The 18,006-nt window shown below is 36.7% G+C and overlaps 1 protein-coding gene across 1 annotated transcript; it reads right to left on the bottom strand.

Annotated features, from left to right (window-relative positions):
• Positions 1 to 4,168: 4,168 nt before the first annotated feature.
• LOC142639842 (uncharacterized) lies at positions 4,169 to 4,994 on the bottom strand. Its single transcript, XM_075813979.1, has 2 exons — positions 4,499 to 4,994; positions 4,169 to 4,410 (listed from the first exon to the last, which is right to left on the bottom strand). The coding sequence occupies exons 1-2, from the start codon at positions 4,992 to 4,994 to the stop codon at positions 4,169 to 4,171; spliced, it is 738 nt and encodes a 245-aa protein (XP_075670094.1).
• Between the last annotated feature and the right edge of the window lie 13,012 nt (positions 4,995 to 18,006).

Raw genomic sequence — 18,006 nt, 5'->3', positions numbered from 1 at the left:
AAGGTTCTGTTCAACACTTAATAAAATATCAATTTATACAAGGTATGTGGTCCGAGGAGCTAGGCATGACCAAGTTTCAGCTTGATACTTAGAAAAATGAGCTGAAGTGTTAATTTCCCCAAAGTAGATGATCTGAGGACCAGACATAACTAAGGTTCCATTCAACACTTAATAAAATATCAATTTATACAAGGTATGTGGTCCGAGGAGCCAAGCATGACCAAGTTTTAGTTTAATACTTAGAAAAATGAGCTGAAGTGTTAATTTTCCAAAGTAGATGATCTGAGGACCAGACATAATTAAGGTTCTGTTCAACACTTAATAAAAATATCAATTTATACAAGGTATGTGGTCCGAGGAGCCAGGCATGACCAAGTTATAGCTTGATACTTAGAAAAATGAGCTGAGGTGTTAATTTCTCCAAATTAGATGATCCGAGGACTAGACATAATTAAAGTTCTATTCAACACTTAATAAAATATCAATTTATACAAGGTATGTGGTTCAAGGAGCCAGGCATGACCAAGTTTCAGTTTGATACTTAGAAAAATGAGCTAAAGTGTTAATTTTCCCAAAGTAGATGATCCAAGGACTAAACATAACTAAGGTTCTGTTCAACACTTAATAAAATATCAATTTATACAAGGTATGTGGTCCGAGGAGTCAGGCATGACCAAGTTTCAGTTTGATACTTAGAAAAATAGTAATCAACGTAACACAATGTCAACAGAAATAAGATGGCAAAAGTGCCCTTCATTAATAGTAATACCTTCGTAGGGTATTTACATTGCAAGGACGTGGTACAACATTTTCATCTAGATCTTCTAGATATTATGCCCCTATTCCAGCTACGGAAGTGATGCGATAAGGTCCTTCCCAGTTAGGTCCTAACTTTCCCCATGCCGGGTTCTTCGTAGTACCCAAAACCTTCCTCAATACCAAATCTCCAGGTGCAAGTGGCCTTAGCCTTACATGGGAAGCATACCCCTACTTGAGCTTGTGCTGATAATAAGCTAGCTGAACCATAACGTTTTCTCGTCGCTCTTCAACTAGGTTTAAGCTTTTTTTCTAATAAATTGTCATTACTACTTGGGATGAAAGAGCTCGTCCTCAATGTCGGAAACCTAATTTGCGAAGGGATCACAACCTCGACTCTATAAGTCATAGAGAAGGGTGTCTCTCCAGTGGACCTCTGAGGTGTAGTTCAATATGTCCACAAAACATGTGGCAATTCTTCCACCCACCTTCCCTTAGCATCATCCAGTCTTTTCTTGAGCCTATTAACTATAACCTTATTAACAGCCTCGGCTTGCCTATTCCCTTGCAGATAAGCTGGAATGGAATATCTATTCGTAATACCTAGATCACAACAGTATCTTTTGAAGGTCTTACTATCAAATTGCAGGCCGTTATCTAAAATAAGAGTGTGAGGGATCCCAAACCTGGTGACAATGTTTTTCCAGACAAATTTCTTCGCATCCAAATCCCTAATATTTGTCAATGACTCAACTTTAACCCATTTAGTGAAATAATCTGTTCTAACGAGCAACCACCTCCTATTTCCTGTTGCTTTTAGGAAAGGCCCTACAATATCTAAGCCCCATTAAGCAAAAGGCCAAGGACTAGATAGATGGTTAAGGACACCTCCTGGTTGATGGATGTTGGGAGCAAATCTCTGACATTGGTCACACTTCTTTGCATAATTCTATGCCTCTCTTTGCATATTTGGCCACCAATACCCTTGTGTAAGAGCTCTATGAGATAAAGACCTTCCTCCTATGTGACTTCCACAAATCCCTTTGTGTAACTCTTCTAAAAGTAACTCCGTTGCTTCAGGGTGTATACACAGAAAATATGGTCCTGAAAAATAGCGTTTGTACAACTTCTGGTCCTCGGATAGCCAGAACCGAGGTGCTTTTCTATATACTTTATCTGCTGCAGACTTTTCTTCGGGCTAGATATCATTCTTAAGGAATGACACTATAGGATCCATCCAACTAGGTCCCACCCTAATTTGATGAATCTGGATGATGTCACTATTCGTCCCAATAGGTTTACATAGATCTTGAATAAAGATGACTCGAGGTAGGCCTTGTGCTGAGAATGTCGCAAGGGTGGCTAGGGAGTCAGCATGGGTATTCCTGCTCCTAGAAATATGTAACAAGGTAAAAGATTCAAATTTGGATTGTAAATACCTGACCTAGGTTAGATACTTTTGCATTCTGGGATCTTTGGCCTCTAACTCTCCTTCCACCTAGTCCACCACTAATCGTGAATCTGAGAATATTTGCACTATTTTTCCACCCATCTTCTGAACCATAGCCATTCCTACCAGTAAAGCTTCATATTCTTCCTCATTGTTAGTGGCCGAGAATCCAAGTCTCAAGGACTTCTCAAAAGTAATTCCCTCGGGAGACACCAAAACTAGCCCCATACCAGATCCTCTTTGGTTTGCTGCTCCGTCAATGTATACTTTCCATATCAGAGGTTCCTTGCACAAAATCACGCCAAATGATTTTTCATCCATACCTTAGCCTCTTAGCAATCTCTTCTAATGAGGGCTCAGCAAATTCCACCACTAAATCAGCAAGGACTTGGCCCTTCATATAGGTTCGAGGCATATACTTGATATCAAAAGCCCCTAAAATGGTACCCCATTTGGCAATCCTTCCTGTATAGTCAGCACTTTGAAGTATAGACCTAAGAGGAAGTTGAGTTAAAACAACAACTGTATGAGACTGGAAATAATGGGGAAGCTTACGCGTAGCATGTACCACTGCTAGGATCGCTTTTTCCAACGGTAAATAATGCACCTCGGCCTCATGTAGGGATCTACTCACATAATAAACTGGCCTCTATACACCATTACCAACTCGTATCAGAACCAGACTAATGACATGATTAGCCACAGCAATATATACGAACAAAACTTCATCCATTTCTGGCCGAGACATAATGGGTGGTCACGAAACATATTCTTTAAGTTGCTGAAAAGCTAAAGCACACTCCTCAGTCTATTCAAATCCTTTCCACTTATTCAACAACTGGAAGAAAGACCTGCATCTATCTGTGGACCGAGAAATGAATCGGTTGAGAGCAGTAGTCATCCCTGTCAACTTCTGAACCTCTTTAGGATTTCGAGGTGGCTATAAGCTATTAATTGCCCTGGCCTGTGCAGGATTAACTTCAATTCCCCGATGAGTTACCATGTAACCCAAAAATTTACCTGATCCCACACCAAAAGAACACTTAGAAGCATTAAGGTGCAACTTGTACTTTCTTAGCGTTTGAAAGGTGTCATTTAGGTCTTCCACATGCATGGAAACCATTTTACTTTTCACCACCATGTCATCCACATACACTTCAATAGTCTTTCCTAGCTATGGCTCAAACATCCTAGTCATCATCCTTTGATAGGTAGCTCCTGTGTTCTTCAAACCAAAAGGCATTACCTTATAGTGATAATTCCTTGTAGGAGTGACAAAGGATGTCTTTTCCTAATCATCCAAAGCCAAAGATATTTGTTGATAACCTTGAAAGGCATCTAAAAAACTCATCTGAGGATGCCCAACAGTGGCATCCACCAGTTAATCTATACATGGCATTGGGATATAATCTTTAGGACAAGCCTTGTTCAAATCTGTGAAGTCTACGCATACTCTCCACCTCCCATTCTTCTTCTTCACTACCACTGTATGAGCCAACCATTTAGCGCCAGCCTTTTTGAGCTTGACTACCTCTTCTTTGACGGCCTCGGAATACTCCTTAGATGAGCGCCGAGGTGGGTGCTTCCTTGGATCTACCCCGGGGGCCTCATAAGCATTCCATACAAATACATTAACGTTATTTTTGAAAAACATAACCAACTCCTCCTTCTCCTGAGGTGGCAAGTGAACTCCCACTTGAAAGAATTTTTCCAGGTCATCACCTACAGTAACCTCCTCTAACTCCTCACACGCGGGTTCTTCTACCGCTGCCACCCTAGGTGTGGCCAGAGATATTGATTGCTATGACCCCCCCTTAACAGAGGCCGAGGACTCCGACCCAGGTTGATGGAGAATCGCAGCCGCCATGCACTGTCCAGCCACAGATTGACTCCCAACCAGTTCCTCGATCTGATCCCCAGATGGAAACTTCAACTTGACATGTAGAGTTGAGGAAACAACACCTAGAGCATGAAGCCAAGGTCTTGCACCACCACAATGAATTCCACTTCTACTACCTCTGAGTATGATTGCACAAGTAATCTAATTTGCCCTTTTGGCATGACAGCCTTCGCCTCAATACTTATTAACGGTGAATCATAAGTTGTCAAATCCTCAAGCTTCAAGTTTAGCCCCTTGTATAAGTCAGGGTACATAATATCTGCACCACCCTGATCGACCATAACCCTTTTCACGTCGTAGCCCCCTATCCTCAACGTAACCACCAAAGCATCATCATGTGGCTGGATAGTCCCAATCTTTTCTTCTTCTGAGAAACCAAATGGGTTGGATACTCCCCCTAGCCCTCTTCGGCTCAAAACTAGAATCCTCGACAAGGGTTCGTGCTATGGACATCACCCAAGAAGGACGAGAACCAGTCCTCCTAGGAGCAGCAAAGATAACATTGATCATACCCAAAGGAGGCCTTAAAGAAGTGTTGTCCTGATTTACTGAACCTAAATGGTCTCCCTGCTTATTGGGCCGATACAAAAACTGTTTTAACCTTCTCTCCTTAACTAACTGCTCCAAATGATTCCACAGGGTCCTACAATCCTCAGTGGTATGACCCCTTTCTTGATGAAACTGGCAATGAAGGTTCTGATTATGCCTCATGGGGTCCCCTGACATCTTATTGGGCCATTTGAGGAATGGTAGGACTAGATTGCCGGGCAAAATCTCTTCGGGGCCTATTGTTGTTGCATCTGTCTGACCTGAAATCCCTCTTCTGAAGGATAACCTTCGCCTTTCCCTTACCTTGCTGCTGATTTTCGTCAACCTGTTTATATTCATCAATGCGATCCATAAGCCGACATACACTCCTTACAAGCTTTTTGGTCAAAGATTTCCTTAAGTCATGTTCGGTAGGTAGGCCAACCTTGAAAGTCCTTATCGCTACATCATCAAAATCTCCATCGATCTCATTGAACATCTCCTAGTATCTGTTAGAGTATGTTTTTAGGGTTTCCCCTTCTCGCATGGCCATGGACAATAACGAATCCAGGGGCCGAGGAACTCTACTACATGTAATGAAGTGAGACCCAAACCCCCGGGTGAGTTCCATGAAAGAATCAATAGATCTTGCCCTCAAGCCATTAAACTACCTCATTGCCACAAGTCCCAGGCTAGAAGGGAAGATTTTGCACATTAAAGTTTCATTCTTAGAATGCACCGCCATCCTCTGATTGAAATGACTCACATGCTCCACGGGGTCCGTTTGACCATTATAAATGGTGAATGTTGGTTGGGTGAATCGCTGAGGAAGCTTCCCTTTTTCCACCCTACGTGTGAAGGGTGACTTGGAAATTTGGTGCAACGCCCTACTCATAGCATCATTTGCTAAGCCTCTAGAGGAAGGCTTCTTGCCCTCACGACCATGAAGGTTGTCCTCCTTGTCGGAAAAAGATTCACTAGAAGGAGTTCTTGACCTGGGCCTGTAACTACCACCCTAGGTGTCCTTAGAAGAAGGGTCAGAAAATGAAAGAGTTCGCCTTCGCCTTTTCCTTTCGCAGCGCAACTTCTTCTTCAAGTGGTCAATCTCCAACTGCATGGCCTTAGCATTTTCCCTGTGAGGAATTCTGCTTCCACCTCGTGAATGACTCCTACTAGTGTGCGCTATATGCACACTGTCCTCCCGATCTCTTTCTTGCTCAAGATGCAAGAAGTAATCCTCATGCTGGGACCCCATAGACTCTGTATGGTGTGAACCTGAGCCTACCATAATGTTAAACTTCCTAAAACACAAGATTCCCCATAGACGGCGCCAATTATAAGGTCACAATTTGCACCCAAACCTAAAAGTATTTAGGGGATAGGCCCAAAAAGTCCAATACAATGAAATTTATAGAGAGTGGGCTTGAAATCTAGGTTTTATTGATATTAAATAACAAAAATGATGGGCTAGATTGCAACATCATACACATGGGATTGTTCATGTAACAAAAATTTTCCTCGGACACAAGCCGAGGATGATGGATCTTATCTTTCACTCTTTCAAAGATAGATTACAATTATGGATGCTAATGTGCACAGTGTTTTCTCCCTTTTTTCTCCGATCCCCTTCCCTGAATATCTTCCTTTGCTTTTTATATCATCCCCCTTCTCCTCTCCATCTTCCACGTATGGATCAGATTTCTGATTTAGATACTTGTCCCATCTACCTATCCCTAAAGTCTTTGGAGGCAGCTGTAAGGCTGAACCCTGATACTTAAGCATCACTTCCCCAGTAATGCAGCTAGAGAGTTAGCTACAGAGCATTCAATGCGGTGGTAATAACTTTTTCTTAGATATTTCGTAGCCTTCCTTCTTATCTTGTACATCCACCATGCCTACCCTTACTTATAGGATTTCCTAGAATATCGCCTTTGGACGCCAGACAACCCTTTCCTACTTTGGCTTTACATAACCTAGGACATACTCTTCATCGGGCCACCTTCTTGGACAACCTTGATCGGACCTCGCTTCTTTATCCATCAGTATTACCTCTTGGGGTGATATTCCCACATCCTCTGGACCTTTTAGTGTCCTCAGATTGGGCCTCTAGCCCAACATGTATTCCTGGGCCCATTGACCCCACAATTTTGTATTACACATCTTCAAGTTGTGTAATTCAGGTTGGCCTATGAAATTTGTATTTCATGACTGCATACCTTGTTTAGCTTTGATGAGCTTTATTTTTCTACACTTTGCTAGTTTGTACTATGCAGTGATTATATTGTGTAAGTTGTTTATGGATTTTAAAAAAATGCTTTTGATTTTGAAGTTACATTCTTTTGATTGTAAGGACTAAAAAATCCTAGGAGAAATGCATAAATAACCATCTCGCCACTATTACTCGCCAATCATGAACACCTGTGTACAAATTATAAAAGCTGTGCTCGGTAAGGTGTAGCACTTGCACAACAAGATATTTAAGGAGTCGCTTTCAAAATAAACAAAAGAAGCAAAAAGCTTAAAGAAAATCAAAGAAAAATATGCTTCAAAATTAAAAATTAAAAATTAAAAAAAGAAAGAAAAAGAAATTAAGAAAAAATTGCATGATTGCAAGCGTGTTTTCTAAGAGATGTGAGAGTTATATGATGTAACTCTTTAGGTGATAATCACTTTCAAAGTTATGTGATTGATAATATAAAAATTGTGCCTATTTTCCATCTACATTTCACATTTTAGACATCTCATATATTTACTAGTTGCACACACCACAAGCAAACCTTGGTTAAACTCTGTACATGTGATTGTGTGTTAATTTTTGTGGCCTTCCAAAATTTAACTTCTTGATATGTTTAATACTTTTTGGGGATGTGAGGTAAGAATTGTGTGATGAAAGTTTTTAGGCTTAACAAAGATATTTTTTTTAAGGGAAAGAATTTTTGAAAACATTTGAAATCATTAACATGCATCCCATATCATAAAAATCTGTTTTACAAATGTTTTTGCAGAAAATTTCTAGGTTTTTCAAAAAAAATTGAGTTTTCAGGATTCGATCGATCGAAACTGTTTTTCGACAAATCGAAAAGAAAAGTAAAAATCCAGTTTTAAGACTTAAACTTTCAGGTTGCCCCAATTCCTCTCCCGATTCCTTTCGACCAGTTAGATCTGTTTTTAAGTGTTTTTTTATTCTTGTCTCGATTCCTCTCGACCAATCGAAAATTGTGTTTTAAACACAAATAGGAATCAGATCACAGTTCTTCAAGTGTTTTGTCTTCTTCTTCTTCGATCCCTCTCTCGATCCCTTTCACTTAAATTTTTTTTTTTTCTGAATCAAAGCCTCAAGGGTTTTCTTCCTCAACACCTAGTCAGCCTCTTTAACCCTTTCTTTTTTTATTAAATTACATGCATACATACATTTTCATCAAAATATTTCTAAATTTTGAACTAAAGAAATTTTGGGGTTTTTTTATATTTTATTTTATGATTTTGAGTGTTTTGATCCAATTTGCTGGATGGTTTTTTGTTCATGCATCATATAAACATGATCCATAGGCTTTAATTTCAAAATTACTTTAATTTCTCTAAAATTTCGAAATTAGGGTTTATGTGTTCTCGAGAATTTTGAGGATTTTTTTCAATTGGGCTAAATTGACTTAAATTAGCTTATGATATTGCTTAATTGAGTGATTATAACATGTTTTATACTTGTGTTGTTCAATTGATCAATATAAGAATTTTTTAAAATTAGGGTTTTCAAAATTGGGAATTTTGCTAAATTTCTAATTTTCTTCAACTTTCAAAATTGAGATGAAATTGAACTATTTTAGAGCATTAGGTCATGCATCATTTGAGCACTTGTGTCGTGCATCATATAGTTTTTAAAATTTCATGTTATCTAGTGCTCTAACTCTATTTGATGTAGTCTATCCTTGGTTCTTGTTGGTGTTTTATTCTAAACCTTTAGACATGACTCCTAGGGTTGGTAGAAAATTCAAAACCAAAGCCAATATAAACCTTGCATCTTCTTCTTCTGCCCCTTCTTTGATTGATAGGGTAAGGTTTCTTTCTGCTAAGACTGAGGAAGTCTTTGAGACCTTAACCAAGTATAGGTCATTATGGGGAGAGAGACAGATTGTCCTAGATAAGTTAAATCCTTAAATTCGTAGGATTCTAGTGTCTAGGAATTAGGTTTCCTTGTGTGATGTTTCTGATCCTACCCCTGCTACTTTGATTAGAGGGTTTTACTTAAATCTCTCTATTTATCTTCAGGATACAGGTGGCCATTATTTGACTACTTGAATTTTAGATAAAGAGTTTAGGATTACAAAACATGTAGTCTTTGAAGCTCTAGGTGTGCCTTTAGTTCGTAAACCGGCATATCCATATGTTGAGTTTCCTCCTATAGATGATATAATGTCTTTACTTTGTGGAAGGTCAGTTTCTTGGGATTTTGAACCAAGGATAAACACATGTGAGCTTATTGAGCTTAACTATCTTTACCTAAGGATAGCCTTGGCATAACATCTTCCTTATCTCCCATGTCCACACCATTCCTATAGATAGGTGTGCTTTTCTCTATGCTTTTATTACAGATGGATCTATGTGTTTTCCTTCCCTATTCATTCAAACTATTGTAGATATTTATAGGAGTAAGTATAAAACACAAAAGCTGTTCTTTCCCAAGCACTAAGACTTCAAAGAGGCCAAGAGGTGAAGTTTCTATTGCAGCTCCTACCTCTGGTGATATGCCTGCTGCTGAGGAGGTACACGAGAATCCTACTACAGCTGTGGATCCATCTAGTGATGATGATGCTGTTGACTCTACTATTACCCCTCCACTCTCACTTCGTGCCATGATGGAGTCTTTTATGACTACTCAAGCGGCTTATGGACAACTTATTGATGAGCTACTTACTTAGGTTGCTGGCTTGAGAGCTAATTTTGCCAAGTATAGGAGTGCATTTCAACCTCCTCCACCCTCTGATGCTTGATGGTTGCCTTTGGTAATTCATAACAAAAAGGGGGAGTAGGTTTAGGTTTGGGTGAAGGCTGTTGTATTTAGAGGGAGTAGAGAGTTTTTGTATTTAGGGGGAGTTGCTTAGATTTTGAGATGAGAGATTTTGATGTATTTTTCTTTTCTCATTGTTTTGATGTATATATGTTTTGTTTTATTGTTCTTGTTTCACAAACATTGTTGGTTCATTGACTATGATAGTATATTTGATGTTTATTCATTTGTTATTCTGTCTATCTTTTATGTTTTGTGAATTCAAGTTCAGTTTTTATTTATTTATTTTGTATTGTATTTTCCACATGCATTTATGGTTTGTTTTCAGTGTTTCAGGAATTTATAGGTTAATTCTTACAACAGTTGCTATCTATACTAGCATTTAATAGTTTGTAGTTATGATAGAGTTGTATTAGGGCAATACTTTGTAATTGGGATAGTGATTGATTTGAGTAGTTCATTTTGTATGAGTGTTTTGTCACGGATTGCCAAAGGGGGAGATTGTTAGGTTCTAAAGACTTAGGATTAAATGTTTAGAATTCTATTTTGTTTGTGTTGGCAAACCAAGAGTAAAACATGTCTAGTCTATATGTAAGACATTGCTCAAAGGTGTATTTTTCAAGCTTCAAGTTCGAGCTGATTGTAGAAAAGAAAAGTTCGAATCTACCAAGCTTAATCGAACAAAAATTAGATTCAACAGATTGAGAATCACATAAATCAAATTTTGCAGAATTTTTAAACAAGGCCCAAGCCCAAAAAATCATTTAGGGTTTCAATCTAACTTGTCCATATATAAAAGGGAAACCCTAACTACGTTTTGGAGATCGTTTTGAAGACTTATGTGTTACTCTTTGTGAGATTTTAGAGGTATTCTAACTACACACGAGTCTACTGGAGCAAGATCTACAATCAAGTGTTGGTAGAACTTAGTTACTACTACAAAGAGAAGGAGTTCATGGGATCTTGTGTTGTGGGATCTTGTGTTGTGGGATCTTGTGTTGCAGCAATTTCAAAAGGAGAAGGAGTTCGTGGGTTCAGAGCTTGCACGTGGTCGTGTCAGTAAGTTACTATTTGAGGTAGCAATAAATTTAGGGTTAAATCTGAGTGTAAAAACTTAAATTCTCTTATAGTGGATTTGTTTTACCTTGAGGATAGTTAGGTCAAATACTCCCCAGGTTTTACCTTGAAACGATTCTTTTCATTAGTTTTCCTAGGTCATCATATTGTGGTGTTATTTACTTTTCCACTACTATGCGTAATATGATTTATTATTGTTTAAGGTAGATCTAAATAATTAACCTAAGTAATCACTTGGCTAATATATTAGGTTAAACAATCTAGTTTAATGGGTCTAAAAAAAACAAACAACATCATTACTAATTGTTAGGTTCTAAAGATTTAGGATTAAATGTTTGGATTCCTATTTTGTGTATGTTGGCAAACTGAGAACAAAAACATGTCTAGATTAGGTATTAAACATTACAAAGATTGTATAAATCAAGATTCAAGAACATTCAAGCTGCATAAAGGAGAGTTCAAGTTCTGTGAAGTCAACCGATTGAAATTTTAAATCTAACCGATTGAAAATCGTAAAAAATCAAATTCAACAGAATTTAAATTAGGCCCAAGCCTGTGAAAACAATTAGGGTTTTAGTCCAACATTTCTAAGTATAAAAGAAAAACCCTAACTACGTTTTAATGACTCTTGGAAGACTTATAAGTTGCTCCTGTGAGATCTGTGAGGCTCCATAACCATCTAATTCTACAAGTGTCTACTAGAACAAGATCTATAATCAAGTGCTAGTGAAATCTAGTTGCTGCTACAAGATTAACAACTGGTGATCTAATCCTTTGAGTGAGATGTTAAAGTCATAAGCGTGGGAGCTTGTGTTCAACAAATCCATGAGATAAGAGTCCGTGGAGTCAGAGCTACATGTGGTCGTGTTAGTAAGTTCTACTAGCGGTAGAATTAGATTTAGGGTTAAATCTTTTGTAAACATCAATTCTTTCTAGTGGATTTGTTTACCTTGAGGATAGCTAGGTCAAATCCTCCACAGATTTTTACCTTGAAACGTTTTGTTTCATTGGATTTCCTGGGTAATCACATCATTGTGTATCTTTCATTTCTGCTGTGCATAATATAATATTTTGTTGTTTAACCTAGATCTCATAATTAACCTAAGTAGCTACTATGCTAATTCATTAGGTTTAAACAATCTATTTTAAAGGTTTCTGAGTCCACCTCTACTCCATTGATTGAATTTGATCATATTAGGTTTCTTGATTCTGAAAATAAAAAACTTTTTGAAACCTTGATTAAGCATAGGTCTATTTAGGGAGAAAGACAAGTAAATCTAGATGAATTATATCCTTCTGTTTGTAGAAATCTACAGTCTAGGAATTGGGTCTTCGTGTTCCAATCTTGTTTTTCCCCCTACAACTTTGATTAGAGAATTCTATGCCAATCTCTCTATTCATTTTGATGATTCAAGTGGTCATTACTTGAGTACTTGGATTAGAGGCGAAGAATTTCATATTACTAAGAAAGTAGTATCTTATGTTCTTAATGTATCTCTTATTCATAGACCTATTTTTCCATACATTGAGTCTACTCCCATTAATGATGTGCTGACCCTTCTATATGGAAGATCAGTTGCTTAGGGATCTGACCCAAGAATTAACTCAAGTGAGTTCATTGAGCTTAATTACATCTTCTTTAGGATAGCTTGTCATAACATATTTCCTATCTCTCATATCCATACTATTCCTATAGAAAGGTGTGTCTTTTTGTATGCTTTCCTTACTAATAGCTCCATTTGTTTTCCTTCTCTTTTCATTCAAACCATTGTTGAGGCACATAGGAGTATGTCTTAGATGCATCGTTTGTTCTTTCCAGTTTTTGTCTATAGGGTCTTAAACTATCTAGAGTTGGAAAACTTTCCTCTTCTAGAGTTAATCCATATCACTACCCCTATAGGAGCCACTTTTCTTAGACAGCGGTATGCACAAAGGAAGCTTATTGAACTAAGTGTTGGTACATCAAAAAGACCTCGTGTAGATGTTGCTGCTACTGGAGAAATGCCTATTGAAGAGATGGATCCTGACATTGTTGATGTTGAGCCTATTGTTCCTCCTCCTCTCTCACTTCATGCCATGATGGAGACATTTATGACAACTCAAGTAGCTCATGGACAGCTTTCCATCTCCTCCACCCTTTGATTCTTGATGATTGCTTTTGGCAATACGTAACAAAAAGGGGATGTAGAGTTTGAGAGAGAGCTCTTGTACCTAGGGGGAGAGTTTTGTAGCTAGGGGAAGAGTAGATGATGATGATTTTTGATGTACTTATTTTTTATCTTTTTTTCTTGTTTCACAAACATGGTGTTATTGATTTGTTGATACTATGATGGTTTATTGATGATGTTATTCATTTGATATCTATCTACTATTTATGTTTTGTGAATTCAAGTTCAGTTTTTAGTTTTGGATTTATACTTATATTCCACACATGTGTTTATGGTTTATTTTCAGTGTTTCAAGAATTTACAGGTTAATTCTTTCACCAACTGTTGTGTATTTTAGCAACAGATAGTTAGTAGATTGTGATAGAATTGTATTAGGGCAGCACTTTGTTAAATTGGGTTAGTTCTTGATTGAGCAATTCATGTGCATGTGTGTTTTGTCACGGATTGCCAAAGGGGAAGATTGTTAGGTTATAAAGATTTAGGATTAAATGTTTAGATTCCTATTTTATTTATGTTGGCAAGCCGAGAATAAAAACATGTTCAGATTAGGTGTTAGACATTGCTTAAGATTGTACAAATCAAAATTCAAGAACATTCACGCTGCAAAAAGGAGAGTTCAAGTTTTGTGAAGCTCAACCGATTGAAAAATAAATCTGACCGATCGAAAATCACAGAAAATCAAATTTTGCAAAATTTAAATTAGGCCCAAGCCCACGAAAATGTTTATGATTTTAGTCCAACACTTTCAAGTATAAAGGAAAAACCCTAACTGCATTTTGAAGATTCTTGGAAGACTTGTGAGTTACTTCTGTGAGATTTGTGAGGTTTTGTAACCTTCTAACTTTACAAGTGTCTACCGGAACGAGATCTTTAGTCAAGCGCTAGCGGAATTTAGTTGCTGCTACAAGGTCAACAACTAGTGATCTAAACCTTTGAGTGGGATCTTAAAGTCATAAGCGTGGGAGCTTGTGTTTAACAAATCCAAGAGAGAGGAGTCTGTAGAGTTGGAGCTACACGTGGTCTTGTTAATCAGTTCTACTAGAGGTAGCATTAGATTTAGGGTTAAATCTTTCGTAAACTTCAATTCTTTTTAGTAGATTTGTTTACAATGAGGATAGTTAGGTAAAATCCTCCCTAGGTTTTTACCTTGAAACGGTTTGTTTCATTGGTTTTCTTGGGTAATCATATTGTCGTGTCTCTTTCTTTTCTGCTATGCATGATATGATATTTTGTTGTTCAACTGAGATCTCATAATTAACCTAAGTAACTACTTGGCTAATTCACTAGGTTTAAATAATTTTCTTAAAGAGGTCTAAACATACAAACAGCAATTACTAAACATACCCTGCCCTTGTGGGTTCTTGTAAGAATATTTTATAGTTGAATAAACGACATGAAGAGAGATGATTAAGGCCCCCTCAATATCCCAAAACATGTGAAGAGATCAAGTTGAAAAAAATAAAAAATAAATAATTCCTAACAAAAGTAAATTCTCAATTAATATTAGGGTGAGTTTGGTTCATCTTTTTGAAACTTTGTTTTTTGAAAAAATTGTGGTTTTTGAAAAGTGCGGTATGAAATTAGGTTTTTATTTTTTTTTTTTAAGTAGAACATTTGGTAAAAGCTATCAAAAAGAGAATCTTTGTATTTTTAGAAGATTATTAACGGCTTCTTGTGACTCCACATAGTCAGCTATTGCCACACACATCTTCACCTTGATCTTCTTTATTCTCTTTCTTTTTCATTAAATTCCACTGCTCACACATGTCTTCTACGAAAAACAAGCAACTCCTCTCAAATTCCCAACCTCTTATCTTCCAATTGAAAAGCATTGAGACCCGAGGTAATATCTCTTAGTTTCACCCAAAACCTTCAACACCTCTCTCTCTCTCTCTCTCTCTCTCTCGATGACCATAAAATCAAACCGGAATTGAAGTCAGATTGGTGCATCAGAGCTCCTTCTCGTTACTTAGCCTCAACCATGTCGATAAATTCATTTCAGGATGTTGAGAGTGAGATTGGCAGTGGAGGTTTAGCTTTCTATTGCTATGATTCTCTGTGTTTGTGTTTTTATTTTCCTGTGTGTATTGTGGAGATCATGAGAAAGTTAAGGGTAATTTGGAGATAAAAGGAAAAATATCTCAACGGTATTCCGTGCGATTTGGAATCACATCTCTTGGGTTGGAAAAATAAAATCTAATGTTCATTACTGGAAATTTTCCAAGAGAGATTATATATATCTCTAATAACAAAAGGAAGGAAAAAAAAAAAAAAAAAACAATTTGTCTCTCTAACTTTCAATTTTAATCCTTGAAGAAATTAAATCCTTTTTTTACAATCTCAATGCCAACTTTGTTTAGCCAGCATGCATAGGAAAACAAATCCCCCTAGGGAACTTACTATTAATGCTAATCCATTATTTCTAGCTCAAAGTTTGCCCTTAGTTGTCTCGAAGTTATCTGTTTGGCATGAGTAGATTGGCTTGCTCACCTTATTGCTCTTCATCTTTTTTAATTTTAATTTAGTTTTCTTTGTAACAAATGACTCAGTGTAGGTGTACTGCGCGTGAGCCGACCCTATTTTGATATTCAGGTAAGCTTTTATCATTATTTTTTTGTTCTTATAGTCTTGTTCTTTTGCTTCTTTTAGTAGTACAAATCCACTCTTTTGTTGTTGTTGTTGGCTTTCTCTACTTCTATTTATTTTTTGAGAGATTTTTAATTTTATTTCAAAGACTTAAACTTATCTACACTACATATTATGCATTGTCTGTTGATGTCGCAGAAGCCTAAAGAAAATACACACGATACTCTCTTGATGGAATAGAAACTATACTATTAGTTTCTAAGTACCAAACCTCGAGTCCTGTCAGGGGAGTCTTTGACTTCAACATTGTCCAATTGCAAAGAAGTCCAAAACTGGGGTCATTTAGTTGGGTCCCTAGACTTCGACTTCCACGTCCACATCCACATCCACATCCACAATTGTCTTTAATTTTAAAGCGGACTAGAGAAGGTCAGTCCTATATTCAATGGGCCTCATGTGAAATGCATGCCCAGCTTTTTATTTTATTTTATTTATTAGAATAGTAGAATTTGTTTATATGATTTTTTTTTTTTTTTTTTAAATTATACGAAATCCGTGTATTACATGCATTTGGACAATCTCCCTTAACCCAAGAGGCGTTTCATCAATCCACATCCTATCTTCAGCAACAGGTTATTAATGACAACTTGGCCAGCTATTAACTGAAATGCTTGAATTAGACAAATTTTACTAAACAAGATTTAAAAATTGATGTAGAAATAATTATAATTGATGGATTTCAAAAACTTCCATTTTATTATTATTATTATGATTTATTAGTAGCACATAAATTTGTTTGTATTCTAGCATCACAATTTTTTAATTCTTGAGTATTTTATAGTGGAAACCGATGCGTTCTACCTTCTAGAAAAACATAGTTTCAAATCCAAGACATGGGTTAGTTAAGGGTTAATGTTTTTCTGTTAAGAGCACTCCATTGGATTAGTCAAAAGTTTCAAAAATTAATTATAGAAATCATATATTTTTTTTTACTAATATTTAACTACTTACTTTTCAAAATAATTTACAACAACTTTTCTATTTTTTCTTCTCTACTCTATTAGAATATTTGTTTTCTAAAAAATGGAAGCACTTGGTTACAAAACCCTAAGGCGCATAAGAATGTAGTAGTTTTTCTGAAAGTATATGAGTTTCTAATTTGAGTCTTTGTGTCTTTGATGACTTTAAAATAAAGCTTTTAATATCCTCTAGAATTTTAGTAAATGAAACCCTAACAATCTAAGTCATCATGAGCTGAAATTTTGAATTGAGAATTCTAGATCTGCATAGCTTGATAGATTGAGAGGCGCCAAGTTAGTGTCTAGATTTCTTCATTAAGTCTCGATAGATGCTAGCGTCGAGCTTGTGTTAAAAATAGTGTCGAGCTTCATTATTTCAACTTTTCTTCACTCGTTTCTTAGTTTAATCTTCATGTCTTCAATGATATCACTTGTTCTGATTCATCAACACATTTCTTGATATCCTAGACACATCTTAGACCTACCAAATTACAAGTAAAATGCTTTTTGTTAAAGAATATGCCAACACATAACAAATATGACCCTAACATGACCAATAAAACCCATCTAATGGACCAACATAATTTAACACTAATATACATCATCGACAAACCCATATTACCATTAAGATCATCATGTAATATTAAAGCCACCATCTCTTTCTGCCCCTACATTAATGGCCATGCTAGTACCAAATTCCTTCAAAATATCCTTAAATTCATCCACTACCATTTGAGCTGACAAAGGACAACTTGAATCTGAGTGCATCGCTCATATAGGTGACAAATAGGTCTATCATTGTGACTAAGGACATCACTCGCATAGTGTATTTGATGATTGATAGTGTTAAAATCAAAGAGAGAGATGTGGAAGCAGAAGAGAGGAGAAAGAGAAAGGAGATAGGTTTAGATGGTTCGGCAACTATGCTCACGGTGTAAAGCCCTAGCAGCTATATTGTTATATTATGATGAATTGTAGATTACAACATTCCTAATAGGGTTTATATTGGAGTACTAGAGTCTAGGGTTAGCCCTAGATAGATTTTACACTAAATTGGGCCACTTGGGCCATTAATCAATAACTATAATAATATTATCTCTAACACCCCCTTAAACACAATGTGAAATTAACTCCCAGAATGAATGATGAACATAATGGTGTAGCCTAGGAGAAAAACCAATTGACTAATGGGGTGACATGGAAACTTATATATTCTGTTGAAGAAACTCAAAACAAAGGCAAGTGAGTGGTTTAGTGAAAATATTAGCAAGTTAGTGTTTAGTATGAATGTACTTAAGAGACAAGACCTACTTTTATACAAAAAGATCCTTAACAAATAGTGCAAGTGATGATGTTGAAAATTGTCAATAAGCTACACAGTCCTCATATGCTCCAAGCAAGACTTACACAATACAAAGAGAAGAAGAAGACCCTATGAAGAGTACCGGTGTGGTATTGGCCAAATAACCTCCAAATGTCAAGTTAAGAAAATTTCACAACTCTAGAGTGCCAAAGCG

Source organism: Castanea sativa, chromosome 6, assembly GCF_040712315.1.
Source record: "Castanea sativa cultivar Marrone di Chiusa Pesio chromosome 6, ASM4071231v1".
NCBI lineage: Eukaryota > Viridiplantae > Streptophyta > Magnoliopsida > Fagales > Fagaceae > Castanea > Castanea sativa.
Note: the sequence above shows the minus strand (reverse complement) of the source record. Positions and strands in the feature narration are given on the sequence as shown.